Below are 24466 nucleotides of genomic sequence, written 5' to 3'. Positions count from 1 at the left end.
TAGGGCTGGGGTAGGGGTTAGGGTGCAGAAGTGCAGGGTGCAGAAGGGTGGGGTGAAGGAGGGGGCGCAGGGCAGGGGGTTGGGGGTACAGGAGAGGGCTCAGAGAAAGGGGTTGGGTGCAGGAAAGGTGTTGTTTCAGCAATTATTTGGTGAAGAAATCTGTCAGCTATCACACCCAGGAAAATCTGGGCCCTACTGTTATTAGTAGCAGTTGTCCTCCAATCTACACATGGGAAGTTAAAGTCTCCCAGAATCAGACAGTTCCCAGTAGTGTTTATTTAATTAAAAACATTAAAGAGGTCCATATCCAAACTGGATCCTGGTGGTCTGTAGCACACCCCAGGCGCTATATTAAGGGAACCTCTAGTAGCTTTCTTCCTCAAAGTGATTTTGGCCCAAACAGGCTGCCTTATCCATTCTATCACTTCTAATTTCTTTACAGTCTACCTTATAATTAATATAAAATGCTTCTTCAACACCTTTTCCTTTATTTCTGTCTTTCCTGAACAGCAAGGACCCTTCAATACCAGTACTCCAGTCATAACTACTATTCCACCATGTTTCTGTTATCCCTGTAATATCTGGTTTCACTTCCTATACCAGTAGTTCTAGTTCCTCCATTTTGTTACCCAGGCTCCTTGCATTGGTGTACAAACATCTTAACTATTCATCTTGGCTTCACCCACATTCCTCGCCCAATTGGGTACAGTCATATTACTGCCAATACCACCTAGCTGACTGGTATCAGCGCTATCCTTTCTCTTAATACCCATGCTCCTACCCACTGCTGTTCCTTTCTTCATTGCTATATCCTTTCTTACTTGATTTTCCTCCCTCTCAATCTTAAAATCAGGCATGGAGATTACATGAGCATCTCCCAACGGTCTCCCCTGAGTTCCTAGTTTAAAGCTCTTGTAATGAATTGTGCCAACCTCCATCCATGAAGTCTGTTTCCCTCCCTACTCAGGATGAGTCAATCGCATGAGAACAGTCCTCTATCCATGAATACCTCCCAGTGGTCAAACATCTCAAAGCCCTCCTTGTAGCACCACTGCCTGAGCCATCTGTTGATCACCATAATCTTGTCTCACATTCGTTCTCCTCCTCTAGAGACAGGCAAAATCCCAATGAAGATCACCTAAGCCTCCATTTCCTTAAGTGTCTTCCCCAGGCTGGCATAGTCTCCATGGATATGTTCCAGCAAGAATCTAGCTGTGTCATTTGTTCCCACATGAAGGATAATCAGTGGATTCTTTCCTGCTCACATTAGGATCCTCTTCAGCCTCAGGTCCACATACCGTATCTTAGCTCCCAACAGATAAGTCACCCTTCTGTTCTCCGAATCAGCTCTGGTGACAGGCCTGTCTGTTCTTAGTAAGAGTCACGAGTCATGTAAACCTGCCTTTTCCTGGTGATGGTGTGATTCTCCAGGCATCTGCCTGTTCTTTCTGGCTGCAAGTCCTTTTGTGTTTTATTCTCCCTTGCAATCTTCTGCAAGTTATCCTGTATCCTCCTGAGGCTCTGAACTCTGGGTATCTCCATTGACTCTTCCCCTCTTCTTATAGGACTAGCCACACTTCTAGTCTTCCTTGCCCTCCCACCTTCAGTTACTGCCTGCCACACCCTTCTTCATTTTTCAACTCAGCAAACCTGTTCCTGACCTCTATCTCTCCTTCACTAGCTGGTGTTTTCCTCTCGTAGTCACATGCTCCCTCTGGCCACTTTCCTCACCCAGCAGTCTGCCCTCAGAATTCTTCAGTCCAGTTTGCCTTTGCAAGTCTTGTCTTTTTCCTTTAGCCTCCTCTTGCCTTTGCTCCGTCATCTGCTCAACCCCCCTTCAAAACTTAACCATAGTTTCCACCTGCATCTCCAAGCCTCAGATCTTCTCTTTCATCAGCTCTATCAGGCAGCACTTTGTACAAATTAAGTTCTTTTCAGGTACCTGCTCTAGCATCATGTACATCCTGCAGCTTCCACATCTGGTCATCTTCATTGGACTATAAGGTGGATAGAAAGCTGGCTAGATCTTCAGGCTCAACAGGTATTGATCAATGGCTTCATGTCTAGTTGGCAGCTGGTATCAAGCGGAATGTCCCCAGGGTCGGTCCTGGGGCTGGTTTTGTTCAATATCCTCATTAATGAACTGGAGAATGGCGTGGACTGCACCTTCAGCAAGTTTGCAGATGGCACTAAACTGGGAGGAGTGGTAGATATTCTGGAGGGTAAGGATAGGATACAGAGGGACCTAGACAAATTAGAGGATTGGGCCAAAAGAAACCTGATGAAGTTCAACAAGGACAAGTGCAGAGTCCTGCACTTAGGATTGCACTGCTCAGAAGGACTGAAGTGGCTATGCAAGCAGTTCTGCAGAAAAGGACTAGGGGTTACAGTGGACGAGAAGCTTGGTATGAGTCAACAGTGTGCTCTTGTTGCCACAAAGTATGGATTTTGGGCAGTATAAGTAGGAGCATTGCCAGCGATTGAGGGATGGGATCATTCCCCTCTATTCGACATTGGTAGCGCCTATCTGGGGTACTGTGTCCAGTTTTGGGCCCCATATACAAGAAGGATGTGGAAAAATTGGAAAGAGTCCAGCAGAGAGCAACAAAAATGATTAGGAGTCTGGAGCACACAACTTATGAGGAGAGGCTGAGGGAACTGGGCTTGTTTAGTCTGCAGAAGAGAAGAATGAGGGGGGATTTGATAGCTGCTTTCAACTACCTGAAAGGGGGTTCCAAAGAGGATGGATCTAGACTGTTCCCAGTGGTACCAGATGATAAAACAAAAAGTATTGGTATCAAGTTGCAGTGTGGGAGGTTTAGGTTGGATATTAGGAAAAACTTTTTCACTAGGAGGGTGGTGAAGTGCTGGAGTGGGTTATGTGCTTCACCACCCTCCTAGTGAAAAAGTGGTGGAATCTCCTCTCTTAGAGGTTTTTAAGGTCAGTCTTGACAAAGCCCTGTCTGGGATGATTTAGTTGGGGGTTAGGACCTGCTTTGAGCAGGGGGTTGGACTAGATGACCTCCTGAGGTCCCTTCCAACCCTGATATTCCATGATTCTATGATTCTTCCATGGCTTTGATCATTACTACTGCTGCCTCTGTACCTTTACTGGCTAAATTCCTGTCAAGGGGAAAAACAAAAAATCAACACCACCAAAACAAAACCAAAACCCTGCACTCCTATCCCCAAACTCCCTTGTTTGCAGCTTTGTTTGCTGCACTTGTGCTACAGCTCCTGCGCTGCTGGCTGACTGCTTGGTTGCTTTTATAGGCCTATTGAAGACAGAGGAGGAAACAGGAAGTTGTCTGTGGGCTGCTGGTCTGATGTTTAGCTGCTCCAGCCCTCTGATAATGACCTCCTAAAATTCTGACTTAGCCTGACTCTTAGTAACTGCCTCCTGGTTCCTGCCTTCCAGTTTCATCATCTGATCCTGATCTCCTGGTATCCTGACTTGGCTTGACTCTCGGTACTGCTTCCTGTTTCCTGCCTTCTGGTACTGTCACCCTAACCTGACCTCCTGGTGTCCTGACTCAACCTGACTCTTGGTAATTGACTCTTGATCTGTGCTTTCTGGTTTCTCTCACAATTCTGATCTTCTGGCATTCCAACCTGGCCTGATTCCTGGTAACTGGCTCCTGGCCCTTGGCCCACACTCAGCTCTAACCCATAGGCAAGACTGCCCGTGCTGCAGCCCTGACTGCTTTTACAGACCACTATAACCCACAGGAGTGGGTCCAGTGTGAGAGGAATGGATTCAGCAGCCCAGTCACTGCCTCTGGAAGCACTGGACTCACCTGAGTGAGCCACGCACCTTCAGGTGGCTAATCAAGCCCTCCAGGATCAGGTCACAAAGCTGACGTGGTGAACCAGCTACTCCAGGTACAAGTAGACCAGTTGTGTGGAGAAAATGCCACACTTGTGCACTCCTTGAAGAGCGCCACCCTGACCAGGGTCCTAAGGTTCCCCTTCCAGAATATTTTGATGGGTCCTGCCAGCAGTTCTGGAGCTTCATTAACCAATGTCGTCACTTGTTTTTGACATGTCCCCAGACCTACAACTCTGATTTGTCCAGTGTGAGCTTGCCTATCAGCCTGCTAATGAGAGAAGCACTAGACTGGGCCTCCCCGCTGCTGGAGAATGATAGCCTGGTTCTTTTTAACAGAAATGCTTTCCTCCAGTCCATGTCAGTAATATTGGATGATCTGCACCAAGCTTGAACAGTCAAGACTGCTCTGAGGAAATTCTGGCAGGGGAAGGATACAGCGGCTACCTATACAGTGCACTTTCACGGCAGATACTGAATAGAATGAGGCAGTGCAACTGTATCAGTTTTGGTGGGGTCTGTGGGAAGTGATAGACGATGGGATTGCCCATGTAGAGATGCCCATGAGTTTAAATGCCTTCATGGATCTCACCATTCATATAGATAACCAGCTGTGTGAAAGAAGGAAAGAAAAAAGGGGCTCCCTGCAACATCTCTCTCTGCATGTTGTTCCCTTGATGCCTGCACTTTGCACCAAACAGATGCAGGTGGATATTGCCCATTGGTGGCTCACCCACAAGGACAGAATATGTCATTGTTGACACCATATATGCTTCTATTGTGAAAAATCAGGCCACTCTATTTTGAAATGTCTCACGCAAGCCCTGAAGGGTCTGGGAAAAGAGGTGGCCTAGGCCTGCTAAGGGGGTGGGCCTGGGCACTAAAGGAAAGAAGTTCCCCCACATCTCAGTCTGATTGGGACACATCGTGCACCATGTCAGGATGTCCCTCACTTTCAGGTACCTGTTCAGCTGCACATTCCCATGGTAGAACAATGGATTCCAGTTCAATGGGCTCCTGTCAATTCAGGAGTTGCTGACAACTTCATAGATGTTACAACTGCCTGGTTTCTACAAATCGCTTTGCAATACAAGTTAGTTGCAAACCTCATAGAAACTACTGATGGGTTGCCTCTTTCTTTAGTCCCTGTGACTGAGGAAACAGCCCTTCTGAAAACAGTCATTTAGGGGTACCATAACACCAGGGGCAGCTCTAGGTACCAGCACGCCAAGCACGTGCCTGAGGCGGCAAGCCACGGGGGGCATTCTGCCAGTCGCTGCAAGGGCATTATGCAGGCTGCCTTCAGCGATATGCTTGCGGAGAGTCCACTGGTCCCCTGGCTTTGGCAGACCTCCCGCAAGAGCGCCGCCAAATCTGCAGGACCAGGGACCTCCCGCAGGCTAGCCACCGAAGGCAGCCTGCCTGCCGTGCTTGGGGCGGCAACATACCTAGAGCCGCCCATGCATAACACAATGTAATTAATTCTCCACACTTCCCCTTGATCCTTGGAATTCTCTGGCTGACCCATCATAATCCCCTAATTCACTGGCAAAAACAAGAAATCGTCTTCCCTTCTGCATTTTGTTAACAGCACTGTCAGCGGCAGGCAAATTCATTCCCAGCATTTGGACCTGCCAGTGGAGTGGAGGCAAAGGTGATGGCCGTGGCAGAGGCACCCCCTTGAGCTACATCGGAACTTCCCCTAAAATACTAGAATTATGAAAAATGTGTTTGAAAAGAGGAACGTTAAAAACCTTCCCCCACATCAGGCCTACAACTGCCCCATAGAATTATACCTGGGGGCAAAATTGCTGTTCAGGCAGATTTACACCACGCCTGAACCTGAATTGACCACACTCCGGGAATACCTTCAGGAGAGTCTGGCCCAAGGGTTTATTGGCAAATCAACATCACCAGCTGGTGCCTCAGTCCTCTTAGACAGAAAAGAAGACAGCAGTCTCCGACTTTGTGTTGACTGTCACATCGTGAATCAAATTACGACAAGGAACCAATACCCTCTGCTCCTGATTCTTGAGTTACTGGATTGCATGTGGGCTGCCCCTATGTTTACTAAGTTGGGCCTCCAGGGAGTCTATAACCTCATATGTGTTAGGGAAGGTGATAAATGGAAGACTGCCTTCCAAATGTGCTATGATCATTTTGAATATCTGGTGATGCGATTCAGCCTAATGCCCTGGCTACTGTTCAGTACTTTATCAGCAATGTGTTCTGGAATGTGCTGGACCAATATATAGTGGTTTATTTAGACAATATCCTGGTCTTCTCAGACAGCCCTGAGCAGCACACTAGTCCCATTTGAGTGGTCCTGGAGCATTTACAATAGTACAGACTCTAGACTAAGCTTCAGAAGTATGTGTTTGACCAGATTTCCACAGAATTTCTGGGCTATCACAGAATATCCTGATCCCCCAAAGAAATCAATATGGACCCACCAGGGCCGGCTCCAGGCACCAGCTTATCAAGCAGGTGCTTGGGGCGGCCACTCTGGAGTGGGGCGGCACTTTCAAGTATTCAGTGGCAATTCGGCGGAGGGTCCCTTACTCCTGCTCGGAGTGAAGGACCTCTCGCTGAATTGCTGCAGATAGCGATCATGGCTTTGGTTTTTTGTTTTTTTTTTGGCTGCTTGGAGCAGCAAAACCCCTGAAGCCGGCCCTGGGACCCACACAAGGTCCAGGCTATTCATGACTGGATCACCTCCACATGACCTGTGATTTGCAATGCTTTAGGGTTTGTGAATTTTTGTCAGCTGTTTATCTTACATGTCTCAAAATAAATAGGGCCTCTCATTGTTCTGCTCTGAAAGAATGCCCAGTTCCAGTGGTTCCCATGAAACCCAGCATGCATTCGATCAGCTGAAACTTGCCTTTACCACTGCACCCGTACTGGCCCACCTGGATACAACATGAGCTTTCTAGTAGAAGCCGATGCCTCTAGTATGGCAATCAGAGCAGTACTCTTCCAAAGACACTGCGATGGGTGTACCTACCTCACCCTGGCACAGCAAGGGTTAATTGTGCATTGCAGGCTGAGGAAGCCACACCCCTTCACCTTTGCTGGGCATGCTCAGCCTGGAGGCAAGATATAAAAGGAAGCAGCCCAGTTCAGTCTGGGCAGGCTGCTGAAGGGAAAGGACACAACCTGCAGGCTCTATCCAGAGAGCTGCTACAGGTCCTGACCCCAAAGCCAAGGCACACAGAGCCCTAGACAGATTCCAGGCTGATTGATGAACCAAGAGAGGAGGCTGTGTCATGAGGATCTATACCGCCTGAGGACCCCAGAGATCCATAGGAACCGTGGACCATTGCATAGGAAGGACCAGCCCCAGGATAGGAAGCAGTCCAGGGGTCTCAGACTTTGCTTCAGTGGGTGGACTGGGGAACCAGTCAGCATGTTTTGGGAGGATACCTGCTGTCTTGGTGGTGAGTAACCCTGCCACTACCAAGGCTCTGGGCTGGGGCTCAAAGGAGCAGGGAGGGCCCGAGTCCCCCAACCCAGGGTTCCACATACCAGTGACAGCTCTGGTTTACTCAAGTGGGCTCTATTCTTTTTGTGGTTCATCTTCACCATCAGATATTGCCCCAGAACAAGAGATGGCCAGTCCAATGCCATGTTGCAGAGCTTTGATTCTGAACCACATGGACCTAGCCAGGAACTGGCCCACATCCTCGAGCCCTGCAACCTTGTGCCAGGATCTGGTCACACTGATTCATTCTGCCTCAAAAATTCCACCTCACAAGCTAGCTGCCATTGACAGGGAACCACATGACATTCTGGAGGGGGTCATGTTCATGAATAAATGCAGTTACATTCCCCCAGGTAAGATGAGAGTAGAAGCCTTATAGCTATGCCATGACTTCCCCCTCACGGGACAGCTGGGCCACTTTAAAACTCAGCAATTGTTGACTCATTTTTTCTGGTGGCCCCAAATGCACCCCATAATACAGGCCTTCATAGTATCCTGCAATGTGTGTACTCAAGCCAAGATGCTGCTCCACAAACCCTGCAGTCTACTCCAACTTCTAGACTCTCCATCTGGACCCTGGGCCACTATTACATTGGATTTTGTTGTGAAGCTACCAAAGTCTAACAGGTTCATAATGATCTCTATGGTATAGACCACTTCACCAAAATGCCCTGTATTAGTCTACCATCTGTTGAAGAGACAGTCAAGCTATGGATTAGTCATGGTGTGACAGGGTGTACCTACCTCACCCTAGCTCTGCAGGGGTTAACTGTGCATTGCAGGCTGAGGAAGCCACTCCCCTTTGCCTTTGCTGGGTGAACCAGGAACCCAGTCAGTGTGTTTCGGGAGGATCCCTGCTAACTCAGTGGCAAGTAACCAGGGCCCTGGGCTGGGGCTCAGAGCAGCAGAGAGGGCCCAAGTCCCCCTACCCAGGATGCCACACATCCCTGAGTGGTGACCCACTTCCCCAGTGGGCCAATAGGCCACACAACCCCACAGAGGGATGCGACTTTATTGATGACCATTAGGCCACACTGCTCTGGCTAGAAGAGTTGCTTTATGGACTCCAGCCATCAGGCCACACTGCCCTGAACAGAAGGGGCTGCGTTGTTGACACTGGCCATTAGGCCACACTGCCCTGAATGGAAGGGCCACGTTATTGACTCTGGCCATTAGGCTGCATTGCTCTGAGCAGAAGGGTCGTTTTATTGATGCTGGCCATTAGGCCATGCTGTCCTGAGTGGAAGGGCTACTTTACTGACTCGAACCATTGAGACATGCAGCCCTGTGTAGAAGGGCAACTTTATTGACTCCAGCCACTAGGCCATATTACCCTGTTTCCTAGTAAGGGTTATTAGCACTGCACCTAACCAGCTGCAGTACAGCTCCTTTCCTTGCTGGTGACCACACATGGCCTACTGGATCACATCACCTCTGACGGAGGATCACAATTTACAGCCCAATTCTGGTGTGAGGCCCTATGTCTTCTGGGGATCCAGCCACACCTTTCTTACCCCACTACCCTCAGTCCACTGACCAGATAGAAAGAGTCAATCAGATTTTAGAGCAATAGTTATGATGTTATACTAACCGCCATCAGGATTACTGGTCTTCACTATTACCTTATGTGGAATTTGCATACAATAACACAGAACACGCTTCCACAGTAAAAAGTCCCTTTTTTGCCATCTGTGAGTACCACCTCTGATTCCACTTACAGTTATCTATGACTTCTAACCCAATCACATTGGACTTGGTGCAGGAAGAAGTAAGGGGTCACCTGGAAAAGTGAAAGCTGACTAGAAGCGACATGCAGACAAACATCATCAATCAGGCCCCACTTATTCAGTGGGACAAATAGTGTGGATCTCAAGGAAGCACCTCTGCACAAATAGACTCTTATGTAAATTGGATTTTCAGTTCCTTGGCGTTGACTGAATCCGTCACCATTGAACTACACCTACCCCAGTCTCTCAAGGTCCACCTCGTATTTCACATATCCTTTCTGAAACCCTGTACCAAGAATTCTTTTCCACACAGGACCTAATAGCATCCCCAACCAGTGCGCATACAAGGCCATGAGGACTGTGTTGTGCACAAGAACTTAGTATCCTGACTTAGTCTGACTCTTGGTAATTGGTTCTGCCCTCTGGTTCCAAACCTGATCTCCTGGTGGCCTGACTCATAGTAACTGATCCTTGGTCTCTGCTCTCTGGTTTGTCTCTTGATTCTGATCTTCTGACATTCCAAACAGGTCTGATTTCTGGTAACTAGACCCTTGGCCTGTATCTTATGTGAACCCCTACACCAGGCCACCCATACTGTGGTCCTGACACTGTACAGTTAAAAACTGATCTGGTTTAGAGGGGACATGAAGGAAACTTTAAAAAATAATATATAATAAATGAGAAGTTGATAGTAATGAATATAAATCAGACTATAGGAATTGTGGAAAACTGATAAGCAAAGTGACAATCGGAGAAATCACGGCCTAAAGAGTTAAGGTCAATAAGAGTAAGATTTTAAAATTTTGTAGGTACAAAAAAAATCCTGATAATGATTTTGATCCATTACTAGAGGGAAATGGTGGAATTATCAATCATAATAATGTGGAAAAGGCAGAAGTGTGCATAAATATTTCTGTTCTGTATTTGGGGAAAAACAGATGATGTAGTCTCATCATATAATGATGATAATATTCTTTCCATTGCACTAGTATCTCAGGAGGATGTTAAACAGAAGTTTTTAAAGTTAGAGATTTTTAAATCAGCAGGTCTAGACAACTTGCATCCAAGGGTTTTAAAAGAGCTGGCTAAGATGCTCACTGGACCATTAGTGTTGACTTTCAATATGTCTTGAAACATTGAGGGAGTTTCAGAAGACTGAAAGACAGCTAGTATTGTGCCAATATTTACAAAGAGTAAATGGGATGACCTGGATAACTAAAGGGCTATCAATCTGACATCAATCCCAGGCAAGATAACGCCGTGGCTGCTTTGGGTCTCAATTAATAAAGAATTAAAGGAGGGGTATTAATTAATGCCAGTCAACATAGGTTTATGGAAAATAGATTATGGCAAACTAACTTGATATTTTGATGAGTTTATGAATTTGGTTGATAAAGGTAATAATGTTGATGTAATATAGACTTCTGTGTGACATTGGAATTGGTACCACATGATATTTTGATTAAAAAAATGGAAAGATATAAAATTAATATGACACACATTAACTGGATTAAAACGGGGCAACTGATAAGTTTCAAAATTTAACAGTTAATGGAAAATCATCATACAAGCAGGTGTGTTTCTAGTGGCATCCTATAGGGATTGGTTCTTGGTCCTATGCTATTTAACATTTTTATCAATGACCTGGAAGAAAACATAAAATCATCACTGATAAAGTTTGCAGATGACCCAAAAAATGGGGTAAATAATGAAAGGGATAGATCACTAATACAGAGCAATCTAGATCGCTTGGTAACCAGGCTGCAAGTAAACAATGATTTGGAGGTTGTGATGGATAATCAGCTGAACGAGCTCCCAGTACGATGCTGTGGCCAATATGGCTAATGTACTTCATGGTGGTGTGAACAGGAGAATCTTGAGTAAATGTATGTGACATTATCTAGGGTACAATCTGGGCCATTGCACAGCTGTGTCCCATTAATTCTCTAGCCTGGCATCGTTTTTACACTGCATTGGTGTCAGAACATCCACTCCTGGGCTGTTCCTACAGCCTTCAGCATGTAAATTCACCCTCAGCTAAATACATGAGCATTCAGACCTGTCACTCATGAATTACATACAGGGCAATACCCGCAAATTCCTAGTCCCAGCCCTGTCCCCCCCCAAAATGTGTGTCTTATACTGCTCAGCATAGGAGCCGACTCTGTGGGTGCTCCGGGGCTCAAGCACCCACAGAAAAAAGTGGGCGGTGCTCTGCACCTGCAGGGCTGGATTAATCTTTTGTTGGCCCTGCTCCCACTCGGCCTCTTCCACCATGAGGTCCTGCCCACTGCTCACACAAAAGGTGGAGAGGAGCAAGCACTCACCGCCAAAAACAAAAGTCAACGCCTGTGCGGCTCAGTACCTTCTGAACAGTATAGGCTCATAGAAAGTATGCCATTTCATCGAAGGAACATGATAATGCACCATCCTTGTTATCCCAAATAGAATTTCCCACACACTTTAATCCAAAAACACTGGTTAAGATAAAACAATAAGATAAATATTAACTACAGGAAGATGGATTTTAAGGGACTACAAGTGGTGATGCATTAAAGCAAGATTGGTTATAAAAAGAAAATAAAAGAATAAAAAGCAAACTAATACTTAATTTAACAAGCTAAGTGAACTTAAAAGCAAGGGGGTTTTGTCTCACCATATACAGCAGTCTGTACTGGCTGAAAAGCCTTCCAGCCAGGGTCCCTCTCCCAATTCAAAGATATTTCCTTTGTCTTTCAAGCATTGTAGCTGCTGGGAGTAGAGATGGGAAGAGAGAGGGGTGATGTGGAGGCCACTTTCTCTCATTCTTATACCATTCTCCCCTCTTTGAGGATTATCCCCAGCTGGGGTACAGATGACAAACAGTCTCTTGTGGACTTGAGGTTTGAACCATCCCTGTGATGAAATATACATTTCTTATTCACACCTGCCGGAGGATGGCTGCTTAAACAGGTGATAGCTCTTTAGCACCTGGCTGGGGTGTTGGTACTGGTTTGGGACTACTTTTCCTAAACTTGGAGTATGTCACAGCAATATTATGTAGTAGAAACTTACGTATATCAACATTGATATATAGTTATATTTTACCATGTCAATTGTGTTCAGCAGGTTATGAGTTTTCAAATGATACCTCACAAGGCATAGTTGTACAAAATTTATCACAGTCTTGTAAAAGTGGTGAGTATAACAGTATAGACTGTCACAGAATAAAGAGGTTATTTTACCTCTGTATTTGGCCCTGGTGTGACCACTCCTGGAATAGTGTCCAGTTCTGGTGTCAATAATTCAAGAAGGATGTTGATAAATTGGAAAGGATTCAGAGGAGAGCCAGGAAAATGATTAATGAATTAGAAAATGTGCCTTTTATTGTTACACTTGAGGAGATCAATCTATTTAGTTTAACAAAGAGAAGGTTAAGGTGTGACTTGATTATGGCAGCATGCAGAACACAGGTACTACAAGTGTGGCTACATCCAACAGTGAAAGGCAAGCTGCATCCATACTTGTCACTGTGGTGTGTAGCTACACCTGGAGAAAGGCTCTGGCATCAGGGAGCTGCCAGAACCTTTTGCCGGTGCTGGAGCCTTTCATGGTGGTGGGGAAAAGCTCCAGCAGCGAGTAGGCAGCAGGACACTACACTGGTAAAAATAGCGGAATAGACATGGGAGGCTCTGATTGGGCACATAGAGAGATGAGTAGGGTATATACTCTAAGAGTTCAGACATGTAGGGCACTCTTCTCTACTCTGCTTGGCTAAGCTATGGCTGACTGTCTACACTGCTATTTATACCCATGCAGAGATGCTGGAACTAGGGGTGCAGTAGCACCTCCTGGCTTGAAGTAGTTTCCGTCATATACAGGGTTTACAGTTTGGTTCAATGGCTCTCAGCACCCCACTATAAATTTTGTTCCAGCACCTCTGTACCCATGCTATGTGGGTGTAGAGTGTCTGTACTTACATGCTACTGTAAGTGTAGATGTACCTTATTAGTACCTACATGGGGAAACAAATTTTGATAGTGGGCTCTTCAGTCTAGCAGAGAAAAGTATAACATGATCCAATGGGTGGAAGTTGAAGGTAGACAAATTCAGATTGGAAATAAGGTTTAAATTTTTAACAGTGATGGTAATTAACCATTGGAAAAATTTAACGAGGATTGTGGTAAATTCTCCAATACTGACAATTTTTAAATCAAGATTCGATGTTTTTCTAACAGATGTCCTCTGGGAATCGTTTTGGGGAAGTTTTATGGCCTGTGCTATACAGGAGATCAGACTAGATTATCACAGTGGTCCCTTCTGGCTTTGGAATCTATTAATATATGTGCAGGATGTAATATATGTATCTATTTTCTTTAACTCAAGACAGCTTGATAAAATGAAAAAACTCTATCTAGTGAGCAGTGGCGATTATTTTCTCAACTCAGAAGTCTTATTCAAACTGGACCTGCTACTTGGAGACCAGTGGAATACAAGACACTTAAAATGGATTCAGCCTGAAGTAGTGAAACCTTTACTTCTTTACTGGTAGGGATAACTGAAGATGAACTCTGAAGTCATTGTTTTTGTAATGTTTACTCTCTTTACTACTGCTAAAATTGTGGGGGAAATTCTAACCTCATTTACTCTGGTACAACCCCATGGAGCTGGTGTTAGCATAAGTGATAGCAGATCTTGGCCCTGCAAATTTTTGTTTTGAGAGATCTGAGACTCAAGTGCAAGCTCCATATTAAACTACATCCTGTACAGCCCATCTAAAGTCGTTGGTGTTGCATATGATATAAATCTTTGCAGAATGTGACCCTGACAATTTACTGTTGGACCTCTGTTATACAGAATATTAATAGCTGTCTTGCTGTAACTTTGAAAGCCTGCTTACTGCACTGCTGTTAAAAGTTTAAATGTGGATAATTATATTTGCCTCTACTGTAGATTTGAGAATTTGAGAATTAAAAGTGTTATATAGAGCTGAATACTATTATTTATTTAGCTTTGATTTACAAAGGCTGTTCTCTCAAGGACTTCACAGTAAATCATCTGTCTTCATATTAATTGTTCTCCTTCTGCTGTAATAGATTATGCAGATTCTAATCTAGTTTGCAAAGTATAATTAGTCATATTCTTTCTCATTTCCCCCTCCCTCTAACCCTCCCAAAAAAGTGAATCTCTGTACTCATGAGCTAAAGCTACCAAATTTCTTCATGCTACCACAGTGCCTCATGGGAGTTGTAGTTTGGGTGTCTTCATGGCTCCATTCTCTTTTACAGACTAGCATGCTAGATTGAATGTAAATTGCAGTCTCATAAACAAAAGCAGCTGTATTATAGTATGCCATTTAGAACCCTAACGTATTTAGGCAATAGGTCACTTATATATTTAGAGTTGTTTAGAGGTAAATTCATCTTTTCTGTTGACTGGTCTTTCACTCTGGTTATTAATAGAACCATACATTGATGTAGTAAATGTCACATTAGTCCAATAGTTTGTGTTTTGAACAAATTCTACTTGTATGTATTTCCCCCCCCTCCAGGGGTCCCAGGTTTTGTGTCACTCATACAGCTGCAGTACAAACTGCCAGTGCAAAGTTGAAGAAGTGGCACACCTCTCACGAGAGACCAAGAACGGATATTGATCCTTACCCACAAATGGTGACATTGTTACCACTGAGAGCTAAATCTTGCATTCCAAGGATAGCACCTTCCCATCCTCAGGTAGGCATGACAAGAACCCTCAGAAGTTAACGGCAGAAGTTCTACTGAAGTAAAAGGGACATGGATTTGGTCTTCATTCCTTGAGTCAGTTTATAGAGTCAGATCTAGTTAGTCTAAGCTTGTTTCATCCAAAATCTATGTGTAAAATGCAGTAGAATGCTACTGGGTTTTGTACAGTAGCTCCAATACAAACTGCAGGCTAATTTCTGTTCACAGTTACACTCTGACAACTCCATTGATGTCGGTGGGCCCAGGGGCGGCTCTAGACATTTCACCGCCCCAAGCACATCGTCATGCTGCGGGGGGCCTTCTGTGAGTCACCGGCCCCACGGCTCCGGTGGACTTCCCACAGGCATGCCTGCGGGAGGTCCACCACAGCCGCTGGACCAGCAGACCCTCCGCAGGCATGCTGCCGAAGGCACCCTGCCTGCCGCCCTCCTGGTGACCGGCAGAGCGCCTCCCGCGGCATGCCGCCCCAAGCATGCACTTGGCATGCTGGGGCCTGGAGCCGCCCCTGAGTGGGCCACATGGATATACCTGAGAGCAGATTTTAGCTGAAAATTTCAAATTTCATTGAGTTACATAACAGCTAGAGGGCAAGATTCTGCCCTCTAGTATCCTGGTATAAATCTGGAGTAATTCCTTTGGTTTCAGTTAAGTTACTTACTAGTGTTACGGAGAGCAGAATCTGGCCCACTGTCTCTCAAATCATAATTATTTAGTCAGAACAGCGCACTGTGATATTTTTTCTAGGGATGGTCTCAAGCTACAAAACTCAGATCTAGATATGGATTTTTAATATACTGGAATTTGTACATTGCAAGATCAGGTTCTTGACTCAGCTCATCACAAAGGGCCTGAAGATGAGAGGTCACTTCAAGGGAATTTGCATGTACTCAGCAACATTCAGGATCAGGTCTCAAGATAGGAGCTATTTACACATTGTGAATCCAGATCACAGTTCAGATTTCAAATACTCCCAAGGATAAGGGAAGTTTTGATTCAGGGGTTGAGTTCAAACCCATCTCTAATATTTTTATTGAAATGATTTTTAGAATGCAGTTTTAATATCTATGTGTATTAAAAGATTAAGTAATTAATGGAAATGGATAGTTCATAATGGTCTAAATTAATCTTGGTGGCCTGATGTTACTGCAAACGTCTTCAGCTGTTTAATTAAAATTTAAAGAAACTTCTAGATTTCACTTTATAGGGATTTATGCAAACATTTTTCTGGTTGTTGTTTTTAATGACATGGGCTTGGATCTTTTGAGATACTCACTGAGTCTGGATTTTGAATGAACTCACAGTCTTAATGGAAACAAACAAATTTTCACCTGTTTTCATTTCAAACTCATAGATAGTGAAGTTTCATTGCATAGCCCTATACTGGCCCAGATTTACTTGGAAGTGTTTTGCATTTTAGCAAAACTTTCTGTGAACCTAGCTTCAGATAACTGAGTTTATAGGAAAGCCTGAAACTAGGTGAGCTTTGTGTGGTCTCAGGTTTTGTGAGAGCTCTGCAAAACGTTCATAATTCTAAGTTATCCTCTGAACATCTCAACTGATTTGTAAACTAGAGGACATTCATCTGCTGTCATTCATCTTCATCGACATCCTTAGAGTTCATTAAGGAACAAATCCTGGTCCTGTGAGCAAAGTTTGAGCAAAAGGGCTTTGTCCGGGAAAGTATGCAGGGGCTGATGGAAATCTAGATGAGCAGGTGCCACCTCTGGGAAAAGAAAGGACTAGTAGATTGCATCTGCACTGTGTATATGAATCCACTGGCCATACCCTAGGTGTGCCCACATTTACCTCTTATGATGAATAGTATAGTAATGTGCAGCTTCCCCCTACATAAATTTTCTGCTTCCCTGTGCAATGTCTATCTGCTATGTTCTGGAGTTTCCGTGTCTTTTGGATCAAATCTGGAATCAGGAGCTACAAAGACAAAAAAGGTTACATTAAAATTGCAGGATCTTGATTGTTTAGGTGATTTGTTTAATATGGGTCATGTTAAACAAGATATGCCATATTCTTCTGTACCTTCATTCCATTTGCAGAAATCTCACTGATGTTAATTGGAATTTTATGTAAAGATGTAGGGTGAAATATTGCCCTCTGCTATCAACTTTTAATGCTTTGTAGTTATTAAAGGATGATGAAAAAAGCTTGGATCTTCTGTACATATTGTGATTGGAAAGAAAGTCCCTGATGTCAATAGAAACCTTTCATTGGAGAGCATCAGAAAGAACAAAGGTGGGGAAATTTATTTCTGAGTTGTTCTATTTTTCTATTCCTTTAGAGAAATGAAACCAGCTCACCCACAACCTTATTAAAAACAAATGTGACGAATTTATCTTCTAAGAGAGCTACCAGATTATTGTCAGCTACCCTGCCATCAAGTGGAACCATCACAAAGGATGATTTCTACAGCATAACCAGTAAACCTGATGTTAGTAGAAAAAGGTAGGTGCAAAAATCTCTTGTGTATCATCTATAAATCCCATACTTCTCAACTATTTAACGTGGTTTTACAAAAATCTTAAGATACTCATTGTTTTCATGGAATGCAACTTTTCTATTGCCCACTAATTTAATACAATAATCCACTCACAAGAGCACAGTTTTGATTTAATCTGCCTGTGGTGGAAATTTCTTCTTAACCTCTAGCTGTTAGTGGTTTGCTTATACCCAGGAGCGTGAGGGCTTTGTCCAGGGAAGTATGCAGGGGCTGATGGAAGCCTAGATGAGCAGGTTTATTTAGATGAGCAACATTTATTATCCTTTCTGATGCAACTGTCAGTGTTCTGACTGGGCACATACATATCTTTTTTTAATCCTTCTAAGCACTTGGCTTCCACTTGGCCTCCTGTGGGAAGGAGTTCCACAAGTTAATTATGTGTTATGTAAAAAAAAAAAATTTCCTCTAACTTAGTTTTAAATCTGTTGCCTTTTAGTTTCATTGAATGTTTATTTGCTCCTTCTATAAGAAGACAAACTAAATAGTAATGCTTAATTTATCTTCTCCATACCATTCACTATTTTGTTACACCTACATCATGTCCCTTCTTATTTGTTTCTTCTCTGAACTAAACATTCCTAATCTTTTCTTAAGCAGTTATCAAACACTTTTGTTTGTTTGTGGGTCCAGGCCAAAATCAGTGGGAAGCAACATGATTCATCTTTCTGCTGTTACTGATGACACAAAATGCCTGAAGTCCCAGACAGATAGAAAATACACCTATGCTGAGCTGCTCCCAGTAAGTAGCCCTGGAAGAACCTGGCTTCCCTGAATCTATGGTTGAATCTACAGTAAAACCAATCAAAGGGGATATACCCAGTGATTTTGGAAAATGTGTTTGATTATACAGATGATATCTTTGCCTTGTGCAGTGTTTTAATGAGAAAGTAGGGCTGTCGATTAATCGCAGTTAACTCACATGATTAACTCAAAGTTAATCGTGATTTAAAAAATTAATCGCGATTAATCGCAGTTTTAATCGCACTGTTAAACAAGACAATACCAACTGAAGTTATTAAATACTTTGGATGTTTTTCTACATTTTCATATATACCTTGTATTCTGTGTTGTAATTGAAATCAAAGTGTATATTTTGATTACAAAGATTTGCATTGTAAAAATGATAAAGAGAAGAAATAGTATTTTTCAATTAACCTCATACAAGTACGGTAGTGCAATCTCTTTGTCCTGAAAGTGCAACTTACAAATGTAGAATTTTTTTTGTTACATAACTGCTCTCAAAAACAAAACCATGTAAAATTTCAGAGCCTGCAAGTCCACTCAGTCCTACTTCTTGTTCAGTCAATCACTAAATCAAACAAGTTTGTTTACGTTTACAGGAGATATTGCTGTCCTCTTATTTACAAGGCCACCAGAAAGTGAGAACAGGCGTTTGCATGGAACTTTTTTAGCTGCCGTTGCAAGAATTTACATCCCCTGCTCTGTTTTACCCACATTCTGCCATATATTTCATGTTATGGCAGTCTTGGATGATTACCCAGCACATCTTGTTGCTCCCTTTAAGGACACTTTCACTGCAGATTTAACAAAACACAAAGAAGGTACCAATGTGAGATTTGTAAAGAGAGCTACAGCATTCGACCCAAGACTTAAGAATCTGAAGTGCCTTCCAAAATCTGAGATGGACGAGGTAGGGAGCATGCTTTCAGAAGTCTTAAAAGAGCAACACTCCAATTCGGAAACTACAGAACCTGAACCACCAAAAAAGAAAATCAGCCTTCTGCTGGTGGCATCTGACTCAGATGATGAAAATTAACATGCGTTGGTCCGCACTGCTTTAAATGGTTTTCAAGCAGAACCTGTCATCAGCATGGATGCATGTCCCCTGGAATGGTGGTTGAGCATGAAGGGACATATGAATCTTTAGCACATCTGGCACGTAAATATCTTGAGACACCGGCTGCAACAGTGCCATGAGAACGCCTTGTCATAAGGGAATGCTATTGTTTAACCAACGACCCTTAATGGCCGTTTTAATGACCCTACTAAAAATGCGAACTGCCAAAACAGGCAGGAAAAGAAAAAAAAAATTTCTCTCTCTGCACTTTAAAACCAATCCCTTCCTCACTGCTAATCCCTCGCAGGGAAAAAGAAAAAATTACTGTAGCTAATGGCCTATGGATTTAAACTTCCCAAATACCGCTGCACACCATATCATAGTATAATTCCTCAATCTGGACCTTAGAGTTCAGATATGAGGTACTAGCATAAAGTCCTCTAAACTTAATCTCCAGCTTAGATCTGATAGGCTGCCACCAGGTCAGGAATTGATAGGCCCTGACCCCCCTTTCTTCTCTCTAGGTGTCGCCAACACTCTGGGGGGACCCCGCAGATTCCAAATCCCTTGGAGTCTAAAAGCGGAGAGTAATAAATCCCTTTCCCCTCACTTCCCAAGCTGGCCTCTGGTCTAGCCGTGAGTTACAAGAAACCTGTTTCTCTGCTTCCCAAGAGATAAGCCGTTCTATTCCTTCAGGACAATTGAGATGACAAAATACCAACAGCTTGGCTTTGCCTCCTCCTCCTGTCTTCCCCGTGAGGGAGACGAGATACCGTGGTACACGAGATTCTTCTTTGCCTTACAGAAAAGGAATTCTTCCACAAGTTTTGAAAAAGAAGCTTTATATACGAGGAGAGAAAATACAGAAATACTAACCTTGATAAACATTAATCAGGCTCCCTTAAGAAATTGATAACCCCTCTGCTTATTAAAAAAATAGCCAATGTAAATAGACCAGCAATCACACAGCAGTAATACAACACAAAGCTCCTCATAGCCGAAATTACTTTGCTTTCCTTTGTACTTCCACAGACTTTATGCAGAAATATCTAGATAAGATGGAGTTAGAAGAAAAAAGCTTTGTTTACCCCAGCCGAGAAACACAAAAAGGCCCTCAGTATGCACAATTCCCGGCCCCTGCACATTTAACAATCGTTCCTGATTGGTCCTCTGAGTCAGGGTGTTTGGTCTCCCTTTACAACGGCAAAAGAAAATTAACACCTTAACCGTTACCTATCTAACTTATGACACGCCTGGTCTCACTTTCAGGTGACATTGTAAACAGAGAAGCAGCAGCATTATTTCCTCTGCAATGTAACCAAACTGTGTGTCTGAGTGATTGGACTGAACAAGAAGTAAGGAGTGAGAAAAGACTTGCAAATTTAAATTTTACATTGTTCTAATTTTGAATGCAGTTTTCTGTAAAATATTGTAATATTGCAAAGTTCAATGTTCCGATGATAAAGAAATTACATTACAGTACTTGCATAGGTTTAATTGAAAAATACTATTTCTTTTGTCTTTTTACAGTGCAAACACTTGTAATCAAAAATAAATATAAAGTGAACACTGCACTGTGTATTCTGTGTTGTAATTGAAATCAACATATTTGAAAATGTAGAAAACATCAAAAATATTTAAATAAATAGTATTCTATTGTTCAACAGTGCAATTAATCACACAATTAATCTTGATTCATCTTTTTAATCACTTGACAGCCCTATTAGAAAGCCAATATTCATCCATAGTTACCACACTATGGTATCCATTTGTCCATTCTATTTCTTTATTCTTAGAATAGAAAATAATGGTGGTAACTCTAATACTGTGGTATGGTAACGACTAATAAATGATTATGTTTTAATCATAATAATGTTCTTAATATGATAGTAAAAAGTATTATTATGTGTGAGTTAATGGATAAATGCTTCACTAGAGACATTACCACACCTTAGTACAGTTTTGGGCTATATTTTAGTGACCAGTGGAAGTGAGAGCTTGAATATGGCCCTAAAATATGCAGTGATGAAAACAGTAAAATATACAGCAGGAACATGTTCCAGTTCTAATTTTTTTCATCACTTCTACACTTTATTGTATGGCTTGTAAAATTACTGCCTCCAAAAGCAACTTCCTGAATCCAATGCACAGAAGAATGTTTCCTTAATTTTTGCTGAAATGATGGAGGCTTTGGGGGCTTCCTGCTTCTTGAAGTCCAAGAATTAAGAAATAATGCCACAGGTACAGCTATAAATCCCAAACTCTTCATGTTCATTGAACATTCCAAAGGTGTCCTGCTCTTTCATAGGGATTGTTGGCACTGCTGGCCCAGTTCAGGAAATAAACTGTAATGGCTGGACCTTTCACATGTGCATTGAGTTCCTTAATCTGTTAATAGACTGTTTATTTTCATTAGGCTAGTACTCTTGTTTATTCCTTTGCTGAAGGTATTCTTGTTTAGTTAACAGAAGGGATGGGGGAACAGGCTGATGTTTGCGGTCAAGTGAAATTTATATTGTGGAACCAAATATTCAGGAAATATTCACACTATTAAATATCTCTATTTGTACATCCCTGTCTTTTGTCTGGAGGAGTCTATCTCTGGCTGAGGGCAAGAGAGGCCCAGCCATTTATTCTCCACTTGGTTATCCATGGAGGCTATGAAGGGCCCTATGGTCACTTATGCCACCACTGGACATGATGGTGGAATTTGCTTGGCGTAATGGGTGGTCAGCGATAATAGTCATTAATCACTCTTTCATCACCAACCCCACCATCTGCCCACCAGCCTTTGACCTGCCAAGGCACCTGTGGCCATCCCTGAACCAGCTTCAAACAGGACAGGGCAATTGTGCGGCCTGTCACTCTTCAAATGGGATTTCTCTAATGACCCATGATGTAGATATAGTCAACTTCAGACTACGTTGCATATTCTTGACGAGTGCCCAATGACTTACTTCAATGGTGAGTGAACTCCAGTATGCAGATGATCGTGCTATAGTTGCACACTCAAAGGAGGATCTGTAAACAGCCCTTACCTGCTTCTCTGAGGCTTACAAAAGTCTAAGACTAACCCTGAACATTGGCAAAACAAAAGTTCTCCACCAGTCAGCTCCTGGTCAATCATCAAACCCAGCAAGGAAGTTCTAGACTGACAGAGAAGAATGGAAAATTTAGAACACCTTGCCTACCTTGGCCGTCATCTCTCAGAGAGGGCAGATAGAGATGTCAAGATTCAGTACAGAATCTGCTGTGCCAGCCTTGTCTTTGGCAGACTGTCTCAATCGGTATTCAACAACCACAATATCAGAACACACACTAGACTTTTAGTTTATAAAGCAGTGGTAATCTCAACTCTCCTCTATTCTGGCGAGACTTGGGTGACCTACAGAAAACACCTGGAAAGCCAGCACTAGCACTAGCACTTTCTCCAGAAGATCTTCAACATAAAGTGGAAGGATCATCACACTAACATCAGTGTCCTCACAGAGGCCAACACCTTCAGTATTGGATGATTATCCAACACCAGCTGAGGTGGAGCGTGCACTGTGTGTGCATGCCTGACGCACGCCTACCAAAACAATTGCTGTATGCCCAACTCACCAAAAGAGAAGGGAAATGGGGAGGCCAAATCAAAGACACCGTCAAGACAAAGATTAAGAGATGTGGCATCAATACCACACACTGGTACACAGTGGTCCAGGACAGGGCTAACTGGTGAAGACATGTCAGAGAAGGAAAGATCACTTTTGAGGAAAATTGCCTTGCCCTGGTAGCAGAAAAATGCCAGAAAAGAGAGGACAGATGACTATCATACAGAAATCATGGCTCAACCCTGCCTTCCAACATCACCTGCAATGTCTGCCAACAAGTTTGTGGCTCAAGGATTCGGTCACCAAAAGACCCATAAAAATTAAAATCTGTGGAAGAGATCATCCTTGACCTCAAGGGATCACTGATGTTGCCACCTGGCGCTTCACACAGCTGATGATGATGCCATCAAATGGCTGGGCCCACTGTGCATATGCTGAGTATCAAGGATTCTAACTATTCCATCCCTCAGGCTTCTCACTGCGACTGCTTTCTCACAAGACCCTCTCTCAAAAGGCCCTGCTCTTTCTTTCCTACCTGCTCTTGAGCAATCTTTGGAGAGAAACCTATTGTCCTCCCATCCCCACTCCGTCATCTGCTCCCAGTGTCCTCACAGGATGTGACCAGTCTGCCACATATCTCCTCAGCTTTTCAGGGTCAGCTCACTGGCCTGCATTTTCCTTGGGATTCTTTGCAAGAGGGTGGGGCGGGAGGTGTCAAAATAGACCCCCTTAAATCTCTCCTGTCCTACTCAATACTCCTGGATACTTTGATACCTAGGAGGTTACTGGAACAAGTTAATAAAGAATCAGTTTGTAAGCACCTAGAATGCCAAACCAATCTAATTTCCTTCTTTGAAAGGGTTACTGGCCTAGTGGATAGGGGGAAACAAGTGATTTTCCTTAATATTTAGTAAGGCTTTTGACACAATCGCACCTGAGATTTTCATAAACAAACTAGGGAAATGCTGTCTAGATGAAATTACTGTAAGGTGGATGCACAACTTGTTGAAAGGCTGTACTGAGAGTTGTTATCAATGGTTTGCTATCAAATGGAGCAAATGGGACCTGGGGGGGCGAGTGGGGGAGACTGTCCTCAGTCTGGAATGCTTCAACATTTTCATTAATTACTTGGATAATGGAGTGGAGAATATGCTTATAAAATTTGTGGATGACACTAAATTGGGAGGGGTAGCAAGCAGTTTGGAGGACAGGATTAGAATTTAAAACAATCTTGATGAATTGGTCTGAAATCAACACAAATTCAATAAAGACAAGTGCACAGTGCTACATTTAGGAAAGAAAAATCAAATGCACAACTACAAAATGGGGAATAACTAGCTAGATGGTAGTACTGCTGAAAAAGGAGATGGCAGTTGTAGTAGCTCACAAAGTGACTGAGTCAAAACTGACGCAGTTGCAAAAAAAAAAAGCGAATATCATTCTGGGATGTATTAACAGACGTGTTGTATGTAAGACACAGGAGGTAATTGTCCCACTCTACTTGGCACGGAGGCCTCAACTGGAGTATTGTGTCCAGTTTTGGGCACTATGCTTTAAGAAAGATGAGACAAATTGGGAAGAGAGTTCAGAGGAGAGCAATAAAAATGATAAAAGATTTAGAAAACCTGATCTATGGGGAAAAATTTTAAAAACTGGAGAAAAGAACATGGAGGGGGATCCAATAAGACTGCAAATCTATTAAGGGCTGTTATAAAGAGGATGATCAATTGTTCTCCACATCCTTGAAGGACGAACAAGAAGTAATCAGCTTAATTTGCAGCAAGGGAGAATTAGATCAGATAT

The 24466-nt window shown here is 43.2% G+C and overlaps 1 protein-coding gene across 7 annotated transcripts in view; it reads left to right on the top strand.

The window, feature by feature from the left end:
• RGS22 (regulator of G protein signaling 22) overlaps positions 1-24466 on the top strand; it is a 112053-nt gene that overhangs the window by 36716 nt on the left and 50871 nt on the right. For all 7 annotated transcript variants that reach the window (XM_032801465.2, XM_032801481.2, XM_032801438.2 and 4 more), the window contains 4 exons: positions 13403-13564; positions 14568-14748; positions 17054-17217; positions 17903-18011. In XM_032801465.2, coding sequence (XP_032657356.1) covers positions 13403-13564; positions 14568-14748; positions 17054-17217; positions 17903-18011 — 616 coding nt within the window. The remainder of the gene's footprint in view (positions 1-13402; positions 13565-14567; positions 14749-17053; positions 17218-17902; positions 18012-24466) is intronic.

The sequence above is a fragment of the Chelonoidis abingdonii genome, chromosome 2 (genome assembly GCF_003597395.2).
Source record: "Chelonoidis abingdonii isolate Lonesome George chromosome 2, CheloAbing_2.0, whole genome shotgun sequence".
Classification (NCBI taxonomy): Eukaryota; Metazoa; Chordata; order Testudines; family Testudinidae; genus Chelonoidis; species Chelonoidis abingdonii.
Note: the sequence above shows the minus strand (reverse complement) of the source record. Positions and strands in the feature narration are given on the sequence as shown.